Source organism: Equus przewalskii, chromosome 16 (assembly GCF_037783145.1).
Source record: "Equus przewalskii isolate Varuska chromosome 16, EquPr2, whole genome shotgun sequence".
Classification (NCBI taxonomy): domain Eukaryota; kingdom Metazoa; phylum Chordata; class Mammalia; order Perissodactyla; family Equidae; genus Equus; species Equus przewalskii.
Window position 1 is genome coordinate 6,010,416 of NC_091846.1, and position 22,612 is coordinate 6,033,027.

Consider the following 22,612-nt stretch of genomic DNA (forward strand, 5'->3'; position numbering starts at 1 on the left):
TCAGAGAGCTTCTTGCTCATATAGAACACAGGTTGCAGTTCTGGGCTTTGGCAAAGGGGCTTGGCAAATCTTAGGAGGATTCAAAGGATTGCAGTGAAGGAAAGGAGATTATTTAACCTGGAGAAGGGAAAGCTATATGATCCATAGCAATGTTAACTTATCTGATGGCAGTTGGGATCAAGGAATAGAAAATCGGTGCAGGTGGTTTTAGAGAGCAAAGGAGGATTCAGAGTAAACCAGGATCAGACTGTGATCGTTTCTAGAAGTGAAGGCTGCTAAATATCTCTGGCAGCCAGGGAGGTGCGCCATTCAAAAGAACCTGCTGTGGGGAGTGCCACTGACTGCCAGCCTCCAGTTGTCACACCTTTAGGTCTGCGGGCACTCAGGCCCAGGCCATGCTTCCTGCAGACTGCCCCTGAGCCAATGACTGAGGCTGAGGCGGTACAAGACCTGGGCCATCCCTGACCAGTGGGGCACTCCTCTGTCAGCCTTGACGACTCCCCACCTGAGAGTCTCAGAACTACACTGCAGTCTGAAGCTTCTCCGGCTCAAGCCTCCTTCCTTTGCCACCTGCCTCCTTTCTTAAAGATCAGACCTACATCTAGGTAGCCTGCAGGTTCTCCTCGCCCACCTCTGCTCCCTCCCTCTCCAGCCTTAACAGGCACTTCCCCAATAAATGTCTTGTATGTATAAGGCTGTCTTGGTGTTTGCTTCTCAGAGACCCAAACTGATATAATATTGAGCGTGTAATGAAAAGGAAATACCCCCTTTTATAAAGTAGCTGTTTTTAAAAGTAGGCGTGGCAATTAACTGAGTGAGAAATTTTAAGTGCAGTCTCTTAGGACCCACAGAGGATGCACTTGAGAGACTGTCCATCTTCTTCCAGGCCTGAAATTCCGCGAGTCTGTGTTTGGGGCTTAAATATAACAGGCTGAATGGTCCTAGTTTGTTTTACTTTTTTTAATGTATTCACTGTAATATGGGAGTAAGAAATATGATTTTAAGGTATTACTCTGAATGATAATGAGAAATGCCTAAAATGACATCTTCATTGCACCTGTCACCATCTCTGATCTGAAACCTGCACTGCTCTAACAGATGCTGTTAAAATTATTGCAAAAGTAAATATAGAGCAATTCTTATTAGTAACAGAGGGCTACAGATCTGAGGCCTGAGCCCTCACAAACCAGCTTTGGAACTGCACTGAATCTTTGGAGTGCGTGATGAATCAGCTCTAACTTCCCCAAAGTCCTGAACAGTCAGACAGCCCGGGGCTCATACGTTTGTCCTGAATAGAGGAGCTCTTTCCCTGTGCGAGCTTGAGTCGGGAGCCTTGTAAGACCAACGGTTAGATATCTTTTGACAATGAACACATGGGGCCAGAGCTTTGAAAAAATCTTTGTAATTAATAAAGTAAGACATTTAAAAAATTACAAGGCTATTTTGCTTTGCTTCTAACCAGCCATGTGACCTTGGGTACATTGTTTAAGCTCTCCAGATCACAAAAAACATTCTGGGTGTTGGGGGTCAACATTATAAAATCATTGAAGTTGTAATCCTCACCCCTTGTTAAGGGGTGAAGCTTATTCTTCGTTTCTCATGAGGACGGGACCATTTCAGAAAATGCCTTTTCATGGGGATATGGCACACTCTCCTCAGGTGGATGTGGGAATTGCACCTCTCTGTATACTCAGTCAAGATACTTAGACCCCTGTTCTCACCTGAACAAACTTTAAAGAGCTTCATGGTAAATGCTATATTAAATAAGAAGGTGTTTGCTATCGTCAGCTCCCAAGATACAAGCAACTCTACTATCAAACAATCACACAGAATAAACACTCTTTAAGATTAAACCTAAATCCTTTTTCTTTGCAAGAAAAAAAATCTGAGTACAGTTAATGGTGAGACACATTCAGGTTTAAGCTGTGAAAGGGTTAACGTGCCCTGCTACGGCTCTGGCAAGCACCGAGCTCCTCTCCCCCTTGGCTGTGTGGTTCTCCCCACAGTCAGAATGGCCAGTCTGTCTGCCGGCTCTTTGGCTGGGGGGCCGTTTTCCTGCTCCGTGGTGGTTGGGGGTGGGAGTCAGCAGAGAGAGTAGATGGAAGCAGTGAGAGACAGGAAAAGCAGAGCATACACAAGCAAAGCCACCATTTGCCAAGCAGGGTAGCCCGAGGCAAAGATTCTGACCTGGTTTAGCCACTGTGGTCAATAGACAGTGTGCAACAGGCCTATGAAGTGAGGGCAAATTGAAATTTGAGAAAGGCGAGCTGTCTAGTCTCAAGTGCTAGCATTCGAGATAAATTTTTAAAAACATTTCTTCAATTTTGTTCTTGTTCCGTTTTGTTAACTTGCAGGAGAATTGGGTTTTTCTGCTTTTGACTGCACTTAAATCGTATTTCAGAAAAATTCTGGGTAATGTAAATTTTTGTGGGCTGGCCTGGGAGACTTTCCCCTCTTGCCTCAAACCACAAACGTGATATTATTACTATGGTATGTGTGTTCTGAGTTTCAAAAAAAAGAATTTTACAAACAAGCTTTTAATGTATAAGCTATTTGTAAGCCAGGGTCTACCTATGTACTGAAATGTTAATACATTTGCTTGTTAAATATATGCTGAGTGACCTGCTATGTACCAGGCATCGTGCTAGGTGCTGAGGATAAGTTCAAGGAGCTCAGTTATTTGGAGCAGACAGGGTAACTGAAGGGCATAAATGGGGAGGTGAGAAGGGCCACACTGTAACTTTCATGGGATCTCAGCATTTTTGCCTTGGTGGCGCTCTTCCTCCATAAAAAATATTAAAATTATATTCTACTACTGTGTTGGTATAAAGATAAATATAATTCAAGTTGGGTTCTTTTCCCTTTTTTGCTGATTTAAAAGAAATTAGAACATTTTCATGGGCCCCTAAAAGTATCATGGGTCCTAGGCATTGTGCCTGCTGTGCTTAATGGAGAAGTCAGCTCTGGAGAGGAAGGCAAGATGAGGATTTGCAGATGTGACACTTGAGGTGAGAGTTAAAGGATGAGCAGGAATTAACCAGAATGGCAAGAGGGGAAAGGCCATCCTAGGATGACAGAACAACATGGGCAAAACCTTAGAAGTGTGAAGGGCAAGGTGAGGGACCTGAAATGGTAGAAAATGAGGTTGGAAAAAGTAGGCAGAGGCCAAAATACAAAGACTCTTATGTATTATTCTAACAACAGAGAGGAAGTAATGAGGACAGCTGAGGAGTGACCTGTCCAAATGTGCCTTGTAGAAAGATTGCACTTGAGTGATTGGAAGGAGGATATGAGACCACGTAAGAGACGATGGCAAGAATCTATGTGAAAAATGATGAGAATGAAAATGATGAGGATTCCAAAGGATGCAGGTTGGTTGATTGGATATGAGGAAAGAGGCAGAAGTCCAGGTTCTTATTGATTCCCTTCTTGGCCCTTTAATTAGTGCTTGACTACCCGTCAAACACACACCAAATCAAACCAATCAACCAACCCATGGGAAACGGCCACTGTGGGTGGTATTTTTCCTGATCACACTCCTGTTCACCAGATTGGAGTAATTTCTTCTGACCTTTTGATCTCATCTCCAAACCCTCCTGTGCTGACACCCTATTTAAACCAAATTCTCTCCCTCTGAGGCTTATCAGTTTGTTGGTCACAGTTTTGTACTTGACCTTTGCTCTTTGCACCCTCAGCTGTGAGTATGAGGTACTCCTGCTCCCATTCTAACCCTTTGGAACCATCCTAGCCAGTCCCACCTGACCTCCACAAAGGGGAAAGAGATCATACTTTTCTGCCTTGACTGATGAATGGTAGGGGCATTGACTGAGCTCCGAAAAAGAGGATGAAGAATGGTTTTTGGGAAGATGATTACTTCGGTTCTGGATATGTTGACCCTGAGGTTCCAAAGGGACAGCCTAATAGACATTAATTAAGGCAATCACAAATCTGGCCCTAGAATTTAGGAGAATGTTCTGAGCTGGAAATGGAGATGTGGGTGTGAGAGAAAGAATTCGCATAGAAGTCCTCAGGCTATCCTCTGAAAGGCCTTAATTCAAGGTTAACCCTTGGCTGGTTTCTGGGAACTTGATTTGGGGAGTGTTCCTATCATTCTCTAACTTAAAAGAATGTCTCAGTGTGCCTCAATTGTTTGTGCAAATAATATGGTTTATACTGAACATCTCCTTTCCTTCTGGGAGTCTGGAATTTTGGTATGAGCTAGGCAGGGGATGCCTACGTGAGCAGCCCCCAGTTAAAACCTTGGGCCCTGAGTCTGTAATGAGCTTCTCTGGTAGACAACACTTCTCCCATGTTGTCACATTCAATGCTGGAGCAATTAAGTGTGCCTTGTGTGACTCCACTGGGACAGGACTCTTGGAAGCTTGCCTGGCTTCCTCCAGACTTCGTCCCACGTGCCTTTTCCCTGTGTGGATTGTGCTTTGTCTCCTTTCCCTATAATAAATCTTTGCTACGAGCACAGCTTATATGCTGAGTCCTGTGAGTCCTAGCCAACCACTAACCTGGGGGTGGTCTTGGGGACCTCCAACACAGGGAGTTATCAGGAACACCAGGTAATTCAGTGCTGGGAATAAAGATATAATTGAACCCCTCCCAATCTACATGGTTGCAGTGGACAAGCCATGTGACCTGACCCCAACTGGCTGGAGTGGAATGGTCACTCTGCCTCATCCTGCAGACAAAAATGAAGATATCTCCTTTGTATTGTAAAGTACACTGGTCTGAAATGCAGCAAAGGGACAAGGGTGACACTCAAGGGAAGATTAAAGAAAGGCCCCTAACTATGGCAGAAGCAAAATCTATTTAGCTAAAAATTAGAGCAATAGAAGGATCCTCCTAACAAAATGCTAAAGGTGTTGTAAGGGACATGGCTAGTCCCTCTAGCAAATCAAGAACAATACAAGATTTCTAGCATTGGATACAAGACCCCAAATGAAATTGTTAAGGAGCTAATTAAAGTTTTAAGGAAGCTGTATTTTCAAAGAAGCCCCTAGCCTGTTACGCAGAGACACATGATTGGTCAACATTCTGGCAGTCCCTGAACCAAGCAGTCACATCGAAGTGCTAAGATCAAAGCTGTTCACTAGCATTCCCTCAAACCTTCCATCCTGCCCCAGCTCCACCAATACGAAATCTTCCCTCAGGGCTTTTCTGAGTGGGCCCTAACTCAGGATCTGGGCCAGCCAAACTGGCTGACCAAAAAACTTACTGTACACCCAGATAAGTGAGTCAACAAAGAGATGCTCATGAGACTGTTTCTATCATTCATCTTACTAAGCTTGCTCAGCAAGATATGGTGTATTCTGTACCAGTAATCAATGGAATCAAAGACACTTTTTAGTTTGATCTTTATTCCACTTCATTCTATTAGGTAGATAGAAACTACATTTATCATTTATCCCATAAGCTGGATGGTGAGGGATTGCAATAAAACCTGATCAAATCCAAGCTAATGGAGGAATGGACACCATCCAGGGAACTTGAACTCAAAAGAGTGGCTAAATTGTGTCACTTCACAATACAGAAGCTATATGTGAATTTGGATTCTCATTGGAGAGAATGTGAACATGTTTGGAATTGCACAGAAGATATTAGATTATGGTTAAGTAGGAGCATTTTTGTGTTGCAATTAAATGTGTGAGAAGGAGGGCTGCATATATACTGGGCAGCCAAGAGGTAACTCCATCTTGAAATGAGACATTAATACAATAGAGTAAAAGTACATCTGAAAGTGTTTTCTATTTTCCGGAAGAAATCTGATTATTAAAAAAAAAAAAAAAAGAGGAAATAAAAGTAAAGTACAGGGGTCAGAGTCTTCAGAGATTTAGTGATCAAAGTAAAACAAAAAAAACTTGCTGAAAGTAAGTATGGATCCTCAGTTATCCTAAGAGCAGATATATTCTGGGCCTAATACAATCACAGTCACTGAAAAGAACTCACAACCTGTCTCTAGAGATTGAGGAAATGATCACCACGGACACTCCTAATCACATCCTTTGGAACATGGGACCTTTGGCCTTCTCCAAGTTAGATGGCTCTGGCTTCCTGGGAAATTATCTCCTGTATCCATCTTAACAGATATCCCAGCTCTCTGATTTCCACTGTCAGGCACACTTTTGAGGGAGAGACCGCAAATGAGCCTGGCCCCACTGCAAAAGGAGTAATTACCCCCTTTTCATGGAGTACTATTTCTACACAATTTCTTCTTCCTGTGGCCAGAAATTATTCAAATGAAGAGATGCAGGAAGATTAGAAGTTCATTGTAAATTCCTGCCTGAGGGTAATATTCATGAAACTGCCTCAGACTCAGTTTATTAACTCTGATCCTTAACAATTTATTACCTCTGATCCTCCTCCATCTCTTTTCTGGATTCATCCTTACAGTATAGATTGTTTGATATCTTTCAGGAGCAGAGCTTTTTCTCTTCATTTGTGAAACAGAAAGGATGTATTTGAATGTGGAAATTAAGGTAATTACAAAGACATGATATAACAAAGTTACAAGGTTAGAAAAATAACTTTAGGAAGGAGTAAGTTAGACTGAAAACTTCCCAAGGCATTTCTGCTTCTCCAGAATGCAGTTTTGTAGAAAGAACACAAGCTTTGGAGGCAAATGGTCCTGTGATCGACTCTCTAAACTCTGCCACTTACTATGTTAAGTAGCAATAATACTTCAAGGAGATCTTGGGATGTTTAAATTATAAATTCATGTTAAATATTGAAAGGAAAATAAGAGTGAATAAAAGATAATCAAGTATGGGTCATACCAATGCTAGTTGAAACTATAAAAATCTGGATACAAGGAAACAAGGTAAAAGGATGTAATACGTGGGAAAGCAGGTGGGAAGCTGACAGCCACACTATAAAGAACAAGCTCGAAGGACATGACATCAAACATAATATTCAAATGAAGAATTTTAAACTATTTGTTCCTTTCTATATCGGAACCACAAAGGGTACAATCATTGCTAAACAGAAGCTATAAATATATAATGAGCCTGTGCATTTGTCATCAGCCTTTTTTACTGGGAAATGAATGAAAATATTAAAGAAAACACTTCTTTGCTCCCAACTAGGATACCAACTTACAAAATTCATTAAGCTTTCCTGCTGCTTTCAGGGAATTTTCCAGATAGCATACAGTCTAGTTCTATTTCCAATGACTGTTTGGGATCTCCTCACATGCTGGTCCCACCATGTCTTGCACAGGACTAAGTCAAACAAAGAATCACAGTGCTTTTATTTTTTTCTTTATCCTTTTTTTCATTTCCCTTTCTTTGTTCTCCTGTTTATTTTCCTAACTGATGAGACCAGGGGAGGTAGAACTTCCTGAGGAATATTCCACATGAGCAATACATGCTGGATTTAGTCTCTTGTCATATTGGGGACAAAGGGTAACACTGAAATAAATGAGACATATGAATATGGCTATGTTTAAGATAAATGTCTAAACTGGCATAGCCTGTAACGTCTAACAGTGCTCCCTCTGCCACTCAGGCGATTCTCCATCAGTGAATGGGTGACTCTCCCACCTCTTCATACTGAACTAGAAACCAAATAATGTCTTTTTTCCCCCTACATTTTTATACCCTTCCCTTTCTTTCCAGTTTCACTGCCATCACCCTAGGTTAGATAATAACTGATGATGATGACTGATAATAAAAATGATCACAGTAGTTTATTGGGTTTTTTCTTCCTCTCTCTATTCCACTGTGTTCTGAACACTGTACCACACCAATCTTCCTGAAACATGAAAAATGATCCTACCATTCACCACTAAAATTCATTAAGAGGCATCTAAAGTCTGTAAGATCAAGTAAAAATTCCTTAGTCTGGTATTTAAAGCCTTCAAATCAAACTTCCCAGTCCTATGTCCCATAACTGACCTACATAAACCATTTCCTCCAAACAAAGTCACGACCTTTACTAAAACCTTTCACTCCAGGCGTTAAATGCACTCCCTAACAATTCCTGCGCATGCATCTGACCTAATGAATTGAGTATGATCACTAATCAGAAAAAAACTAAATCTTGAGATACATCTAAATCTCACAGAATCTGACCCTGATGTATTGTTCTTGTGATTTTCCTCAAAACAGTATCACCATAGAAAAACTGCCATATATTCATATGCAAACATGAAAGTCAGAACAGTAATTTATTTTATCAATTGATTTCAATTTCTAAGAGTGAGTATGTCTCTCCCATGAAGATAGGGACTTTGTCTGTTTGTCCTCTGCTGAATCCTTGACACCAGCACCACTGCCTGATACCTAGTAGGTACAAAATATATTTTTTTGAGTGAATAAACCACAGTGGACCAATATAAAAGAATAGTTCACATACAGCTTTGTTTTAATATTTATTGTTAGAAATAGATCTTCAATGCATACTTTGTGTTTATATAAATTCTACATTCTCTTAAGGGTTTTTTGATTTGTTTTATTTGGAGTTTTTGCCTCCAAGTAAACTTAACGTATTATCTATGCATTTGATTCTTTATAGACTTTTTTAGATTTTAGAACTAAATTTGAGAGACCATGCATATTGTATACCTTACTTAATATAATCCAAAGAATTGTTAGTACTTTCAAAAAGTCACAAAAAGGCTGAACTCAAGTTAAATAAACTATATGTTCTAAAATGTTCATGTTCCATTTCTGAATAAAGAAATACGTGTTCAGTATTATATATTGCTTGCTGTCTAATAAGTCAGATTGTCAGAAACGCTTCAGTAAATTATCTCTATTTTTAAATATCTTAATCCACTTCCTCCCAGAGATGATCCAGTAAATATTAAACATTGTGCCATATGCAGTAATAGCCCAAAAGCTTAAATAAGAACCAAACTGGTAATTTTTAGACTGAATATTTTAACCTTAAAATTATATATCTATATATACATATATGGTATGCTGCATATTAAATTTAACATTTCAAGTAACTTAAATACATTTAGCAAACATTCAGCCAAACACTCTTTCGTGAAAAGATACTGTCCTTAGAATAAAAAGTTAGTGAAAGGCTTATTTAGACACCAATGTCTGGACATAGTACTAAGCCTATGCAACTTGAAAGTCCAAGTCAAGTCTGTTGTACTATTAAGAAAAAGAAGATTGATTATTAACCTACTGAATTGTGCAAATACAAAAGTGCTTAGCATGACAAAATTACCAAAATAAAAACATCTTAAAGGTTATTTGGTTCTAGCAATATTAACTATTCTGTACTTTTGGATAATTTAACATTTGCATTTTAAATTTTATATAAATTTTCTCTTTTTAACAAGTTAAAAAAGCACACAAAAAATAGTTCAAACTATAATAATCTGTTACTTTTCATCCTGGTTAGTTCATCACAGATAACTCAACAAAAGAATGTTTAAATACTCAGCTCTACTACAATGCAATATTTGAATAGATCCACCACTTCAGCCAGTGTTTGCCATACTGGCCCCTAAAACAGGCTGCCGACAGATGGGACAAGTGCAGTTCTCTGAGAGCCACCGGTCAATACAATGGATGTGAAATTCATGCATGCAAGGTAATTGCCTGAGCTTGTTTCCAGTTACATAGTCACTGATACAAACGCTACAGATTTTACCTAGTTCACTATCAATACCGTTATGCTCATAGTTACGGGTGGAAAGATTGTCAATCTGCTCTTTGGTTAAACCACGTATTCGATCATCATCATCACCTTCATTTAGTAAAAAGAAGTGAGCAAGGCGAAGAATAGGTAATGTTCCAGTTTCAACTAAGTTATTTGAATTTCGCAACTGCCTGCCACCTCTATTATCATTATTTTGGGTATGAGGCTGGGTGGTCTCATGTTCACCATGCATTTCAGTGCTGTCTTCTTGGGCCTGCCTGTCTTGAGAGGAACCTTCATCATGCTGGCTGATGTCATTAACTGCACCTATGTTACTCAGTTCTGAGTGCATCTCAGGTAAATGCTGGCCATTTCTCTGATTCTCTGACTCGGATTCGACCTCCATGAGAGAACTCAATTCTCCAAATCCAGTCATGATCTGCCTTAAAATTGACCGAAGAGCCACTGATGATGGTTCAACAAGCTCATTCTCAGAAATCCTACGAAGAGGAACTGTTATGGTACTAACATAGGTTCGAATACCTGACCGCTCTAAACGAGAAATAGTTCGGCGAAATCCCCCACTGTTGCTTTCGATTGTGACTGTATTTTCTGCTAGCCCTACTCTAGATCGAGTTCGATTTGCAATACTATCCCGATCTCTGTTTTCTCCAGGACGAATCCTTCTCACTTGAAGGTCTAGTGTGATTGTTGGCTGTCGTCGTACAGCAGTTGAGGCTCTGCTGGCTTCTTCTCCTTCTTCTACTGTTATTCTGGACACAAGTCTGGAGTTAGAGAATGGAGTATATGCAGTACCCCTGCGTTCTCTATCGTGTTCTAAATAGACACGAGTTATACCTCTCCTCCTAACAGACCTTCTAATGGTTTGCTGTAAAGGCCTACTTTCCCTTTGTGAATTATGATAAACAGTGCCACTCTGTCTCTGAATTGGTGAACGGCTTCGACTATTGAAAGTAGATCGTAATCTTATTGGCTCTAATCTTTGGTTTGTATTCCTCACTGTAACATTAGTTCTAGCCCCATTCTCCCAAACATGTGCTGCTCCAAATCGCTGCCCCTCCCTTTGCCTGAGTTCACTACCACTTGACTGGTTTGTGCGTAGAGCACTAGTTCTAGGAATGCCAACTGCTCCCCGGATTCCACTTCTTAATCTTCCCAGTGTTGAGAAAGACCCTTCTACTGAATTCTGCCCCCTTGAACCAACCCTAGTCCTTGGAACGTTGGAACTACTACCATTGAAATTCACTGAGGTTTGGCTTCTTGTTCGCCTAGCCACAGGACTGGTAGACCTTTGCTGCCCATTTGTAGAATGTTCCCTGCTAATATCTGAAAGTGGAATGCTCGTATAATCTTCACCATGAATTTCAAATCCTCTATTCTCATGATTTATGTGGATTTCCAGACTAAACCGAAACTCTCCACTGTTTGGGTTTGTTCGACTCACGGCCCTCCAAGTTTGGTTCCCATTTTGTCCACTTCGAGTTGTATTTCCTGTGCGACGAAAGGTGTTCAACCATTCTAGCAGAGAATCTTCATGTGAACTTTCTCTGGGGACTTCTGAGTCTGGAAAGCAAACCAAATCAACTTAAGATCAATTCCTAAAACTATCCTTAGAGTTTTATTGAAAGTTCGTAAGATAAACAAAGTTTTTATTAAATTAACTTATATTTAAATCTGTGCATTTTAATGAACGAAATGGCAAAAACTGAACTTTCTAAAAGAAAGGTATATACTATAAGCATATTGTAATACATACTTATGTATTATAAAACTTTAAATACTATTTATACAAAGCTGTGAAGAAATACTCACTCTTGCTTTCTCTACGCCTGTTTTTGGCAAAATATTAAGACAAATGAGAAATATATCCAATACCAAAATTATACTTGTAAATTGTTTTATTCATATGCCAATATCAATAAAATACAGTAGCAAAACTTATATAATTCATCTTGAATTTGTGGAATCCTTCTGGTAAAGGTAACTCAAGCAACATTTTTGCAACGAGGTATTTCTGTAACCTTTTAGGAATTTTATCCTGTTTCTCAGGAACTGCCAAAAATGTACATCTCAAGAAGTCAGGGTTTCTGAATACAATGTTAGAACCACATTATGACTTTATGCAAAGCTGGGAAACTTTAGAGATGTTACTTAAGTTCTTTATGGCTATATCCTTATCTGTAAGTTGGAGATAATAATAGTATAAATGTCATAGGGTTATCATGAGGATAAAATAAGATACTGTATATAAAATGATTAATACAATACCTGGCATTTAGGAAGCATTCAATAAATGTTAGCCACTATATATAATACATATTCTGTTCATTTAGAACATAAGCTCCATGAAGACAAAGAATTTTATATTATTTTATTCACTGTTAAATCCCCAACCTCTACAACAGTAGCTGGTACAAATCAGACTCTCAATTAATTTTGTTGAATGAATCAATTTAAAAATACATGTGCCCCCAATAAACTTCTTTGACTATGATACTGCTACTGTGGGAGGCACAGTTTTCCATTTTTAACCAGTGCATTATATAAAGCGCAAAATTCAATGAAAAGCATTCTAATGCAGATTACCTATACAGACTTTAGCCTTAAAGTCTGTTCTACTCAAAAACGGCTATTAAATGAGATTACTTTGATTTCATCTCATTACTGCAATCTCTCATAAAAAACTTTTTAAAATGTTGACGTTAAAGCTGTTAATCAGCTGCTGGTGTCAACAAAATAAGCAGCAACCTCAGCCTTATTCTAAAGATATAAACTAGTTTACATGTGATGAGTATTTTCCATTAAAACATATTCAAAGGACCAGTATTACTAGCTGTACCAATATAGTACAACTTACATATCTAAATATAAACAAGAAAAATGGTTAATATCCAATTTGCATTTCAATTTAAAAAGAGATATGAGTAAAAGGCAAGTAAACATTGATCATCCTAAATGCTACTTCCTTCTTTAATTGCTAGAATGTAGCGACAATGTGTGTGAAAGAGTTCACTAGTTATCTAACAAAATCTATCCTATGCTTCTTCCACTGTAAATGCATTGTAACAGTCATGTTGACTGCCAGGCAGGTAGGTGTGGCCATGTGACTAAGTTCTCATCAATGGAATAGGAGCGGAAGTGATATATCTCACTTTTAGGCTAGAGCCTGGACCTCCTTCTGGAACCTGGACCTGCCACAACCTAGATGTGGTTGTGACTTAGCTTGATCATGCAAACAATCCCCTGGTACAGCAGTGTCCGGTAAAACTTTCTGCAACAGTGGAGATGTTCTATATCTGTGCTATACAATACAGAAGCCACTAGCCACATGTGACTCTTAAGCACTTGAATGTAGCTAAATGACTAAGGAACTGAATTTTACATTTTATTTAATTTAAATTTAAATAGTCACATGTGGCTAGTAGCTACTCACTGGACAGCACAGTTGTAGAACAACTCTGCTGACTGGGTGGGTCCCAGGAGGATGTATGGAGCCAAGTTGCCTATCTTCCCTGGAGAGTTAACATGAAAGAGAAATAAACTTCTATCTTATTGAGCCATTGCATTTGGGGGTTTTTAATAGTCTTCGCCCTAATTAATACGACAATCTTGATATAATATATGAAACTACTAATAATGAGTACCTCTGGGGAAAGAAATGGAAGTGGTGAGAAGAACATTAAAGTTGGCTTTACTTTTAACTGTATATATTTCTGTTTAGTTTGAATTTCCTTTTTACGAGCACTTTGTTTTTTATAAGAACTTCTTATATTACGACTTAGTGTTTGTTCAATAACATGACAAAACAAACACAAAAACAACAAAGCAAGGCAACAAAAACAGGTTTCCTGACTCAGTCTCTCTGTATTGCTCTGTAGAAATTTTTATTAAAGATTTTAGTTTTCCTTTTTCTCTCCAAAGGCCCCTAGTACATAGTTGTCTATTTTTAGTTGTGGGTCCCTCTAGTTGCGGCATGTGGGATGCCGCCCCAGCATGGCTTGATGGGGGGTGCCATGTCTGCACCCGGGATTCAAACCTGCAAAACCCTGGGCCGCTGAAGCAAAGCACACAAACTTAACCACTCAGCCACGGGGCCAGCCCCTGTATAAATTTTTAAAACTTAAGTTTAGTTACATTACTTTTTATTTATTTATTTATTTCCTTTCTTTTTTTTTGAGGAAGATTATCCCTGAGCTAACATCTGCCGCCAATCCTCCTCTTTTTGCTGAAGAAGACTGGCCCTGAGTTAACATCACAGATCAGTTAACATCTGTGCCCATCTTCCTGTACTTTATATGTGGGATGCCTGCCACAGCATGGCTTGACAAGTGGTGCATAGGTCTGCACCCGGGATCTGAACCAGAGAACCCCGGGCTGCCAAAGCAGAACGTGCAAACTTAACTGCTGCACCACTGGGCCGGCCCTTACATTACTTTTTAAAAAGTAGTGTGTAGGGGCTGGCCCCGTGGCTGAGTGGTTAAGTTCATGTGCTCTGCTGCAGGCAGCCCACTGTTTCGTTGGTTTGAATCCTGGGCGCGGACATGGCACTGCTCATCAAAGCATGCTGAGGCAGCGTCCCACATGCCACAACTAGAAGGACCCACAACAAAGAATATACAACTATGTACTGGGGGGCTTTGGGGAGAAAAAGGAAAAAAAAACAATCTAAAAAATCTAAAAAAGTAGTGTGTACATTCTAAGATTAAGAAGAATTAAGCTCGTAATTAACTTAATTGTATACCATTTCATATATATGAGCTCCCTGAAGGCAATCTGTGTGTAAGACATCTTTGTATTCAACCCCTGTCCTATATTACCTAACTATACTGTTTTGCATATAATATGCAAATACCATCTGAATGAGCATCACATTAAAACTGGAAAACATTAAAAACAAACATATTGTACAAGATCCATTAAGTTCATTTCCGCAATTGCTCCAATCAAACCTGTTCCTTGTGGAAAGGAGTCCACAGTACCTCTGGTATTTGTCCCATGACTCAAGTCAGGCTGGGAGGCTAGTTGTTCCTTGATTCCATCTAACCGCTGTTGTAGTTCTTCTGATGTTATTTCTCCTAAAACAATGAAAAATTGCTCACTCAAATTAAAAATTTTAAATTACTAAGTTGTATGAGAACTCATGAAGGGTAAGACTAATCTTTAGCAATCTGTAGAAGATATTCTATTGTTTTGATGTTCTGTAAATTGAAGACAGTTAAATATATTTAATTAATGCAAATACATATCATTTTGATTGCTTCATTTATTAAAGTTTTGTTAAAATTAAAATAAGATGTAATTTGAATAAACTAATAAAGTACTCTCAGTTGATATACTTAGGAACCTATAAGGTATAATTTTGTGGATTTTTGTCAGAGTTAAAAAGAAATTAAGAAGGGAATATTTCTAGAGAAAACTTCAGATAAATAAAGATTTGAATTTTATCTCAATAGATCATTACATGGGTCATCAATATACAGTATGCAAATATGCAATATACAAATACATAATATGCACATATACAAGTTCAATTAGTTCATTTGTGAAATGAATTTGCAAAAACTTTATAGAGCACATTGGACTTTTTGAGTGTTAATTCAGCTAAAGAAATAAATTGTAACACCTCAAATGAGTTAGAATTGGGTTTTAAATAATAATGTTTTTTTTTCTTTTTTTGAGCAAGATTAGCCCTGAACCAACAACTGCCACCAATCCTCCTCTTTTTGCTGAGGAAGACTGGCCCTGAGCTAACATCCATGCCCATCTTCCTCTTCTTTATATGTGGGGCGCCTACCACAGCATGGCTTTTTGCCAAGTGGTGCCATGTCCACACCTGGGATCCGAATGGTGAACCCCGGGCCACCGAGAAGCAGAATGTGCAAACTTAACTGCTTCGCCACCAGGCCGGCCCCTAAATAATAATATTTTATTTGTACAAACATTTAAAAGAAATAGGACCATATATGTATATATTTGACACTTTTATGTATATTGACTTTTATGTATATTGGCATTTCTATAACAGTGCTCTATGTTGTATATTCTGACCTATTTATAAAATATAAGCGAGTGATTTTCTATTTTATTATGTTAAAAAGTTCTTACATTCACAAAAACAGTGCATTATGTTTTGGGAGAAGGGAGAAGGGGAAAAAACTCTCCTTATTTTGAAATTCCTCCTTATAATGACGAAAAAGATGTCTCCTCTTTTACCCATCTCTTACCTGGGGTGCCTAAAAGATTATGGTCTCTCATTAGCCGATAATCTTCATCACTGAGTTCATTAATAAACTGATAATAGGCTTCTTCTCTGTGCAGACGCTCTTGCTGCCATCTTCTCTCATTTTCACGATGATCATGGCCTTGAGATGAGGTTTCTTCACCACCATCATCTGATGTAGATCTAGACTGATTCATAGTGAGATTCCTGTTCTGTTCAAACAGCATATACAAAAGTCAAGGTGTTAGTCATGGACTACACATGGCTTCATGTTTTTAACTTAGAGTTTTTTTTATTTTCATTTTTAAATTTTGTCCCCTACTCAAATACTTCCTATGCCAAATCTTGTAGTGAAGAACTCACATATAAGATGAAAAACAGCTTCTAGGAGATAGAACATAACTGGACCTACTTCTTTGCCTAAAGCCATTGTGGAAGTCAGACTGGATTTGGTTTCACCACACATTTCTCATACCTGAATACCAAAGTGCTTATCTCATTTTTTACCTCTTGGACTCTGGTAACGTTGGTCTAAGAGCCCTCATTGATATTTCAAAGCCTGGGTACCTCATGTTAGCATACAAATTTTAAGCTTAAATTGTGCATGTTCTTTAATTAATAAGTAAAAGGCTATTGGGAGGGTATCTTTTACATTTATTTCCAGCAAGGATATTCTTCCCAAAATAAAATTAGTTTTGGATTATACTTAAATGTCATTCTTGAAAAGCTTACTTTTAAACTATAAAGAAACCAAGGGAGAAAATTATTTTATAAATATTTTAGAATTTCCTAAACACATCTATTTAGTAAGTTGTTAAACAGTTCTCGACTGGGAATACACATCGAAATCACTTGAGGAAATTTTTAAAACTACAGATGCCCAGATCTCATCCCCAATCTAGGCCAGAATTTTCCAGGGTAGGACCCATGCCTAACTTTAGGAGTTAATTTGGGTGTTCTGTGGATGAAATAAACTATTCTTTGACAATTTCTGGTATGTCACTAAAGGGTAAGTGTAATATAGCACATGACTTAACAGAGGCTGGAGGATCAAATGACTAAGTTGCCAGTGAAGCAACTGCTGCAACTCTGACTCAGTGTTTAATAAGCAAACTACTTTAAATATAAAGTTAAATTCGCCTGCAAGTCTAAACTATTATATGAGGAAGCAACTATCCAATTTCACGTGTATTCTAACATTAAATTACAAATTCAAGGATTTTTTTTACAGTGATTATTATGTCCTTTTTAAAGGAAAGATCTAGTTACACTATCCAATCAAATGTGAATTAACATTATTAAAAACTCAAGATTTCTTTTCATTTTCAGAATAATCAGTAGACCATCATTAGCAAAAGGCATATTACGTAGATACAGCAGTAGTATGACTTTTGTATTAAATAATTTAAAAATTTGAAACCTATCATAAAATCAGGCTACCCTAGTATTATCCAAAACTTTAAGAGCTTCTCCTCAAACGTAATTTTCTTATATCAGCTAACCACAATTAAATCAAAGTGAATACCTTATTTTCCTTTCAACATGCTTTTAATATACGCAATGGTATCCATCCTTCAATTGCTTGTGTTTTTTTTGAGAGCCGCCCATCTGAAGCAATAAAAGAGTTGAATTATTCATTAGGTTGCCTCTCTGAAGGCTAGGAACGCTACCAGTCTCCCAGCTCTGCTGCAAAGTCACAGCAAAATCTCCAGTGGATTTTCTTAGACACTCAGCTAGAAAATTAGATCCCCAAACAATTAGGTCATGAAAATCTCCCGCAAGGCCCTTTGCTCCCACAACAGAAACTAGGCCTCTCCCCCGACACTGTCACTGCTCCTCAGATCACAACTCCTCTCTCCAGGCCTGCCTTCCTGTCCCGTTCCCATTCGCATGTGTCAGGGCCAGGTGTCTCGGGGTTACTTCTAGACCTTTACTTTCTTGCCACCCCCGCCCTCCCACCCGCTACTGGTCCCTTTCCTGGCCGTTGCGACAGAAGCTCGCGCCGGGGTAGGGCCCACACTACAATAAACAAACTGGGCTCTGGGGCCCAACCAACCTCTTCCCAACCGAGCCTGGAGTAACGCTTCCCTTAACGACCTAGATTCCCACAGGGAAGCAGGTGACAGACGGTACAGCGCAACCAATCAGCAGTTAGCGGAGCGCGTTAGGAGCGCAGGTAACCAATCGGAGAAGAGATGCGGGGCCCCGCCCCCCACCCTGCTCCAGGATGGCCCGCTTTCCCGGCGTCTCCCGGAAGTGGTGGCGAGGCCCGGAGCTCTCCCCGGAGCTCACCTCGCCGGGAACGGGGCCGTCCTCCCTCCGCGGGAAGAGTCTGCGGCGCGGCTGTCCTCTCGAGTCCTAGCGGCTGCGACCGGCAGGCGGGAGGGGCTTGCCTGGACTCCTCCGGGCACCGCTGCGCCTTCTAATCGTCTGGTGAAGAAGCCGGAAGCTGGTGCTGCAGCCCGGGATTGTCCAGCTGGAAGAGAGGCTATGGAGGAGGAACGGCAGGCCCCGGCCCCGTTTTCCCCACGGCCAGGCCGCCCCCTCGGGCGAGTGGAGACGCTCCACTGTCTGCCGGGCGCTCGCCGGTGCGACTGGAAACAGCGTCCGGCTGGATCCAGGATGCCAGCGTTCTGCGTTCCGCCTCCTCAGCGCTCGCGCCCAGGGCTGATCGTCACAAGCCTCCTTCTCGAGTGCCAAGTCCCAGGGACACAGCCTGCTTTCCGCTCTTGGGAAGGACCAGCACCTGCTCTGCGCTCTGGTGTCGCTTGTTGGCCGAACCTGGCCTCAGAGTGCCACCCAACAGTCTGTCCCTGTCTCTTTACTGCCCCGTATCACGTGGCCAACCAGCCAGGCTCCTTCCCTTCTCGCTCTTTGGGACCTGGAAATTACAAACCCTAATCGAGTCTAAAGTGCTTGTATTTGTGTTCCTTCACTTTCCCGCTAGGAATGCATTTGGAGCCCCCCCCCCCCCCACCACCACCACACACACACACAAACACACACACATTCACGCCTCCTGTTTTATTTCTGAGATGTGACGCGTACCAAACTCACCTCATCGTGAGTTAAGCCCTTGACTAGGACTCTGCCCAGCCGGGCGTAGGCTCCTTTCCTGACACCACTACCATCCGGAGACCTAATCATTGCACAGTGCTCGCTGCTGTTATTTTTCATTCGTTGGTGCATTCATTCATTCATTGATTCCTGCCTTTGCAACTTTGAGGAGCTCCTCTATCCCCACCGTTATGCTGAGCTCCTCGGTAATAAACAGATGTAGTCTTTAGCATCGATGAGCTACCAGTGTAGTAGGGGTAGATGGACAAGTTAAAACAGCTTTATTGAGCTGTAAGTCACATACCATAAAATTCACCCATTTAAAGTGTTTTTTGGTCTACCCATTCAGTGGTTTTTAGTATATTTGCAGAGTTGTGCAGCCATCACCACAGTCTCATTTTGAAACATTTCTATCACCCCAGAAAGGAACCTCACAGCCATCAGCAGTGACCTCATTCCTTCCCATCCCAACCCCAGCTCCTGGTATTCACTAATACACTTTCTGGCTCTATGAATTTGCTTATTCTGGATGTTTCGTGTAAATGGAATCATACAATATTTGTCCTTTTGTGCCTGGCTTCTCTTGCTTTGCATACTGTTTTCAAGGGTCATCCATGCTGTAGCATGTGTCAGTACTTCATTTTTAAAGAGAAACTTCTGTATAGTCTTTTTCTGCGCATAAAAACCAACTTCAAGGATATCCCCTGTTATGGGCTGAATTGTGTCCCCTCTCCCAAATTCATATTTTTGAAACCCTAGCCTCCAGTGTCTCAGAATGTGTCTTAATTTGGAGATAGGGCCTCTAAAGTGTTACGTTAAAATGAGGCCATTAGGGTGGGTCCTAATCCAATCTGACGGGTGTCCTTACAAAAAGAGGAAATTTGGACACACAGAGACACCAGGGATGCAGGTGCACAGAGGAAAGGCCGTTTACGGGCACAGCGAGAAGGCAGCCATCTGCAAACCTATGAGAGAGGCTTCAGAAGAAACCAGACCTGCCAATAGCTTGATCTGGGACTTCCAGCTTCCAGAACTGTGAGAAATAAATTCCTGTGTTTAAGCCACTCGGTCTGTGGTACTTATTACGGCTGTTCGAGAAAACTAATACACCCACTACAACGACAGCTTCGAGTTTACTCTGTCAGAAATTCCTCCAGAAAGAAGCATGAGCCCAGGGCAATGGAGGACCCCATCTTCTAGACCCCTGTTCTAAAGATGTCCATCATTTCCTGTCAGGGAACCTGCCCTCTGCTTGGAAGGAGGAGCACTAGACCATGTGGCCCCAACTCTCTGGCCACAGCTATTGAAACAAGGTTCGTGTCCCAGATTTTCTGGGAATTTGGAATTTGGTCACGGAGACTTTGTTGGTTAACTGTGAGTAAAAGAACTGAAAGGTGAGATAGACGAAAAGGCTAAGACCTCTCAGATGGAGGCCATAGGCAAGTGGATAAGTAATTAGAAAACAAAGAGTTTTCTAGTTCCCAAGAGGCTCAGTTATTTTGCTAACAAATGGGCCTGTGAGATTCTTCTGTGTCTTTATATCATTCTTTCTCCTTAATTGGGTTCCTTTAGTGGGGTTCTTGCAGCTAAAGAATCTTCCTTTGAATCAGCCAGGGTTCAAGGCAGGATACGAAGACTGCTGTACATTTTTAAAGCAGAAAGGTATTTATTACAGAGAATTGGGCACCTACGAAATCTTGCCATGGATAAAGGAGAGTGCTGTAGGCTGAACTTCAGACTGACTCCCACATTCTTACAGGACCCACCTGAGAAGAGAGCTCTGAGGTTGCCACTGGAAGTCCTGCATTCAAGAAGACTGCATCAGCTGCTGCAGTACAGAGGTTTGGAAGCCAGCATCAGCAAACCTCTGCCGCCACAGCCATCAATGCCTCTTAGACCATCAAAGCTGGTAACTGGAAGCTCAGTCACCACTGCAGAAAATCCTCACCCCTCTGTAATCTTGCTTACCATCAGAAAAACATCCCAAAGTGGGTAGAAATATGGCCTCTGCTTTGGTTCCACTTTCCACATCTTGGTAAATATATTTAACTGGCAGAATCTAATTTGCATCCAGAACTGTGGTTCCCAGAAAGTCTTGGGTCATGTCATTTTCAGTTTGCCAGCCTTTCCACAACATGGCACACTAGAAGAAGGGGAGAGTGGAGGCTGACCAGGGAAATCCAAAGTATCCACATTGTTCTCATCAATCTCACTTATCCAGTTAGGCCAGACACTGTCTTGGGTCAGGTTCTCCTGAAATGGAGCCTGAGACAAGGATTCTTGTTCAAGTGATTTATTAGGGGAGTGCTCTCTGGAGAAGGGGAGTGAAGGAAGTAGGATTGGCCAGGAAGACAAGGAAACAAGAATGAACCGCAGCTGATCCCACAAAATTCACCAGCAAGTGTTAACCAAGAAAGCCAGCTTTTTGTACTCCCATGCCATTGGATGAGGTCTGCAGGCATAGGAGGGCAGCACAGCCTCATAGCCTCATAGGTGAGGTGGCTCTTATTTTGGCCAAGGACAATTCTCTAGAGAAGGTGGCATCTGGAATTGTTATCCAACACTCACAGCAGCTGGAGTGTAGATGCATCAGCTTATAAAGTGGATTTGGGCAGGGCACAAACAGAATTCACTATAGTCTATGCTTTGTAATGCTTAGATAGCTTGCTTTTCACATTAAGTTACTCCAACAAGCATAATTTCTCCAGAATTCTTAATAGTCACAATTTCTGGGAAATTTTATAAGAGTAGGGTAATGGGCCAAATTACAAGTCCCTACTCCTACAGCAGGTCTGAAGGCCATAACTGACACTCATTATCTTCCTCCTCCACCACCCTTTCTAGATTCCCCTCCACTTCAGCTATCACTTCTGCTGGTGTCAGTGGCTTAACTACTGGACTGACCCAGGCACTCATCCCTGAGGGGTTTGAGACCCTGGTTATCATTGCTCTTATCAGGCTGTAGTTGCTGTACTCACCCGCTTATAGTTACAATCAGCATGGAAATACCAAGAAATGCCCCCAGTGGACCTCCTGAGTACCAAGCATATTCCTCCTTGCTTCCGTTATGTAGCAGCAGCCTTACCTCATTCTGATGATTTGCTTGTCAGTCTTCTGGCAATAGGAGCCCAAAGTGACCAGACAGCAGCCATAGCTCTAAGTTGAGTGAGACTCTTACAGAGTCCTCTGATGGAAGTATCCCCTGTCTGAGTATTAGGATCTCTAGGCTGGCAGAGCCTAAAGTTGCAGGGACAGGAAACACAAAGTATCCAGATGGATCACTGGAAGTGATGGTGAGCGAGCCATTCCTTCTTTTATCCCTTGAGCTCTAGACCCATGCATTTTACCTACTAGAACAGGGAGACAGAACCATGTTATGGCCATTGATTTAAGGAGTATATTGCATCCTGAAGGATAATGCTCCAGCCTTACAAGGTGTCATTTCCAAGCTGGAGCTACAGTTATGCTTTCAACAGGCCATTGGTCTACCCTGTCAATCTGACAGCTTCCAAACAGTGTGGTTTGTGATATGACCAGTGGAGCCTCTGGTCAGGTGCCCGTCACCACACCCTCTTGCTGTGAAGTAAGATCTTTGGTCTGAGGCAGTGTTGTGGGAGATCCCATGTCAGAATATCAGACAGTCTATGAGTCCTTGAATAGTGGTACTGGCTGAAGCACTGTGGGCAGGAAAAGCAAACCCATACT

The 22,612-nt window shown here is 40.9% G+C and overlaps 1 protein-coding gene across 14 annotated transcripts in view; it reads right to left on the bottom strand.

Annotated features, from left to right (window-relative positions):
* RNF6 (ring finger protein 6) overlaps positions 1–18,726 on the bottom strand; it is a 43,469-nt gene extending 24,743 nt beyond the window's left edge. For 3 of the 14 annotated variants that reach the window (XR_011528011.1, XR_011528012.1, XM_070578652.1), the window contains exons 1-5: positions 17,907–18,064; positions 17,376–17,458; positions 15,855–16,062; positions 14,610–14,705; positions 11,075–11,193 (exon numbers count right to left, since the gene is read on the bottom strand). Coding sequence is in view for 10 of the 14 variants with exons in the window: in XM_070578652.1 (XP_070434753.1) it covers positions 11,075–11,193; positions 14,610–14,705; positions 15,855–16,047 (408 nt within the window). In the remaining 4 variants the exon portion in view is untranslated. Of the gene's footprint in view, positions 1–8,157; positions 8,292–8,367; positions 11,194–14,579; positions 14,706–15,854; positions 16,063–17,375; positions 17,459–17,906; positions 18,065–18,142 lie in introns of those variants that run through there. The other 11 variants (XR_011528008.1, XR_011528010.1, XM_070578651.1 and 8 more) reach the window with 9 other exon arrangements.
* Positions 18,727–22,612: the final 3,886 nt, after the last annotated feature.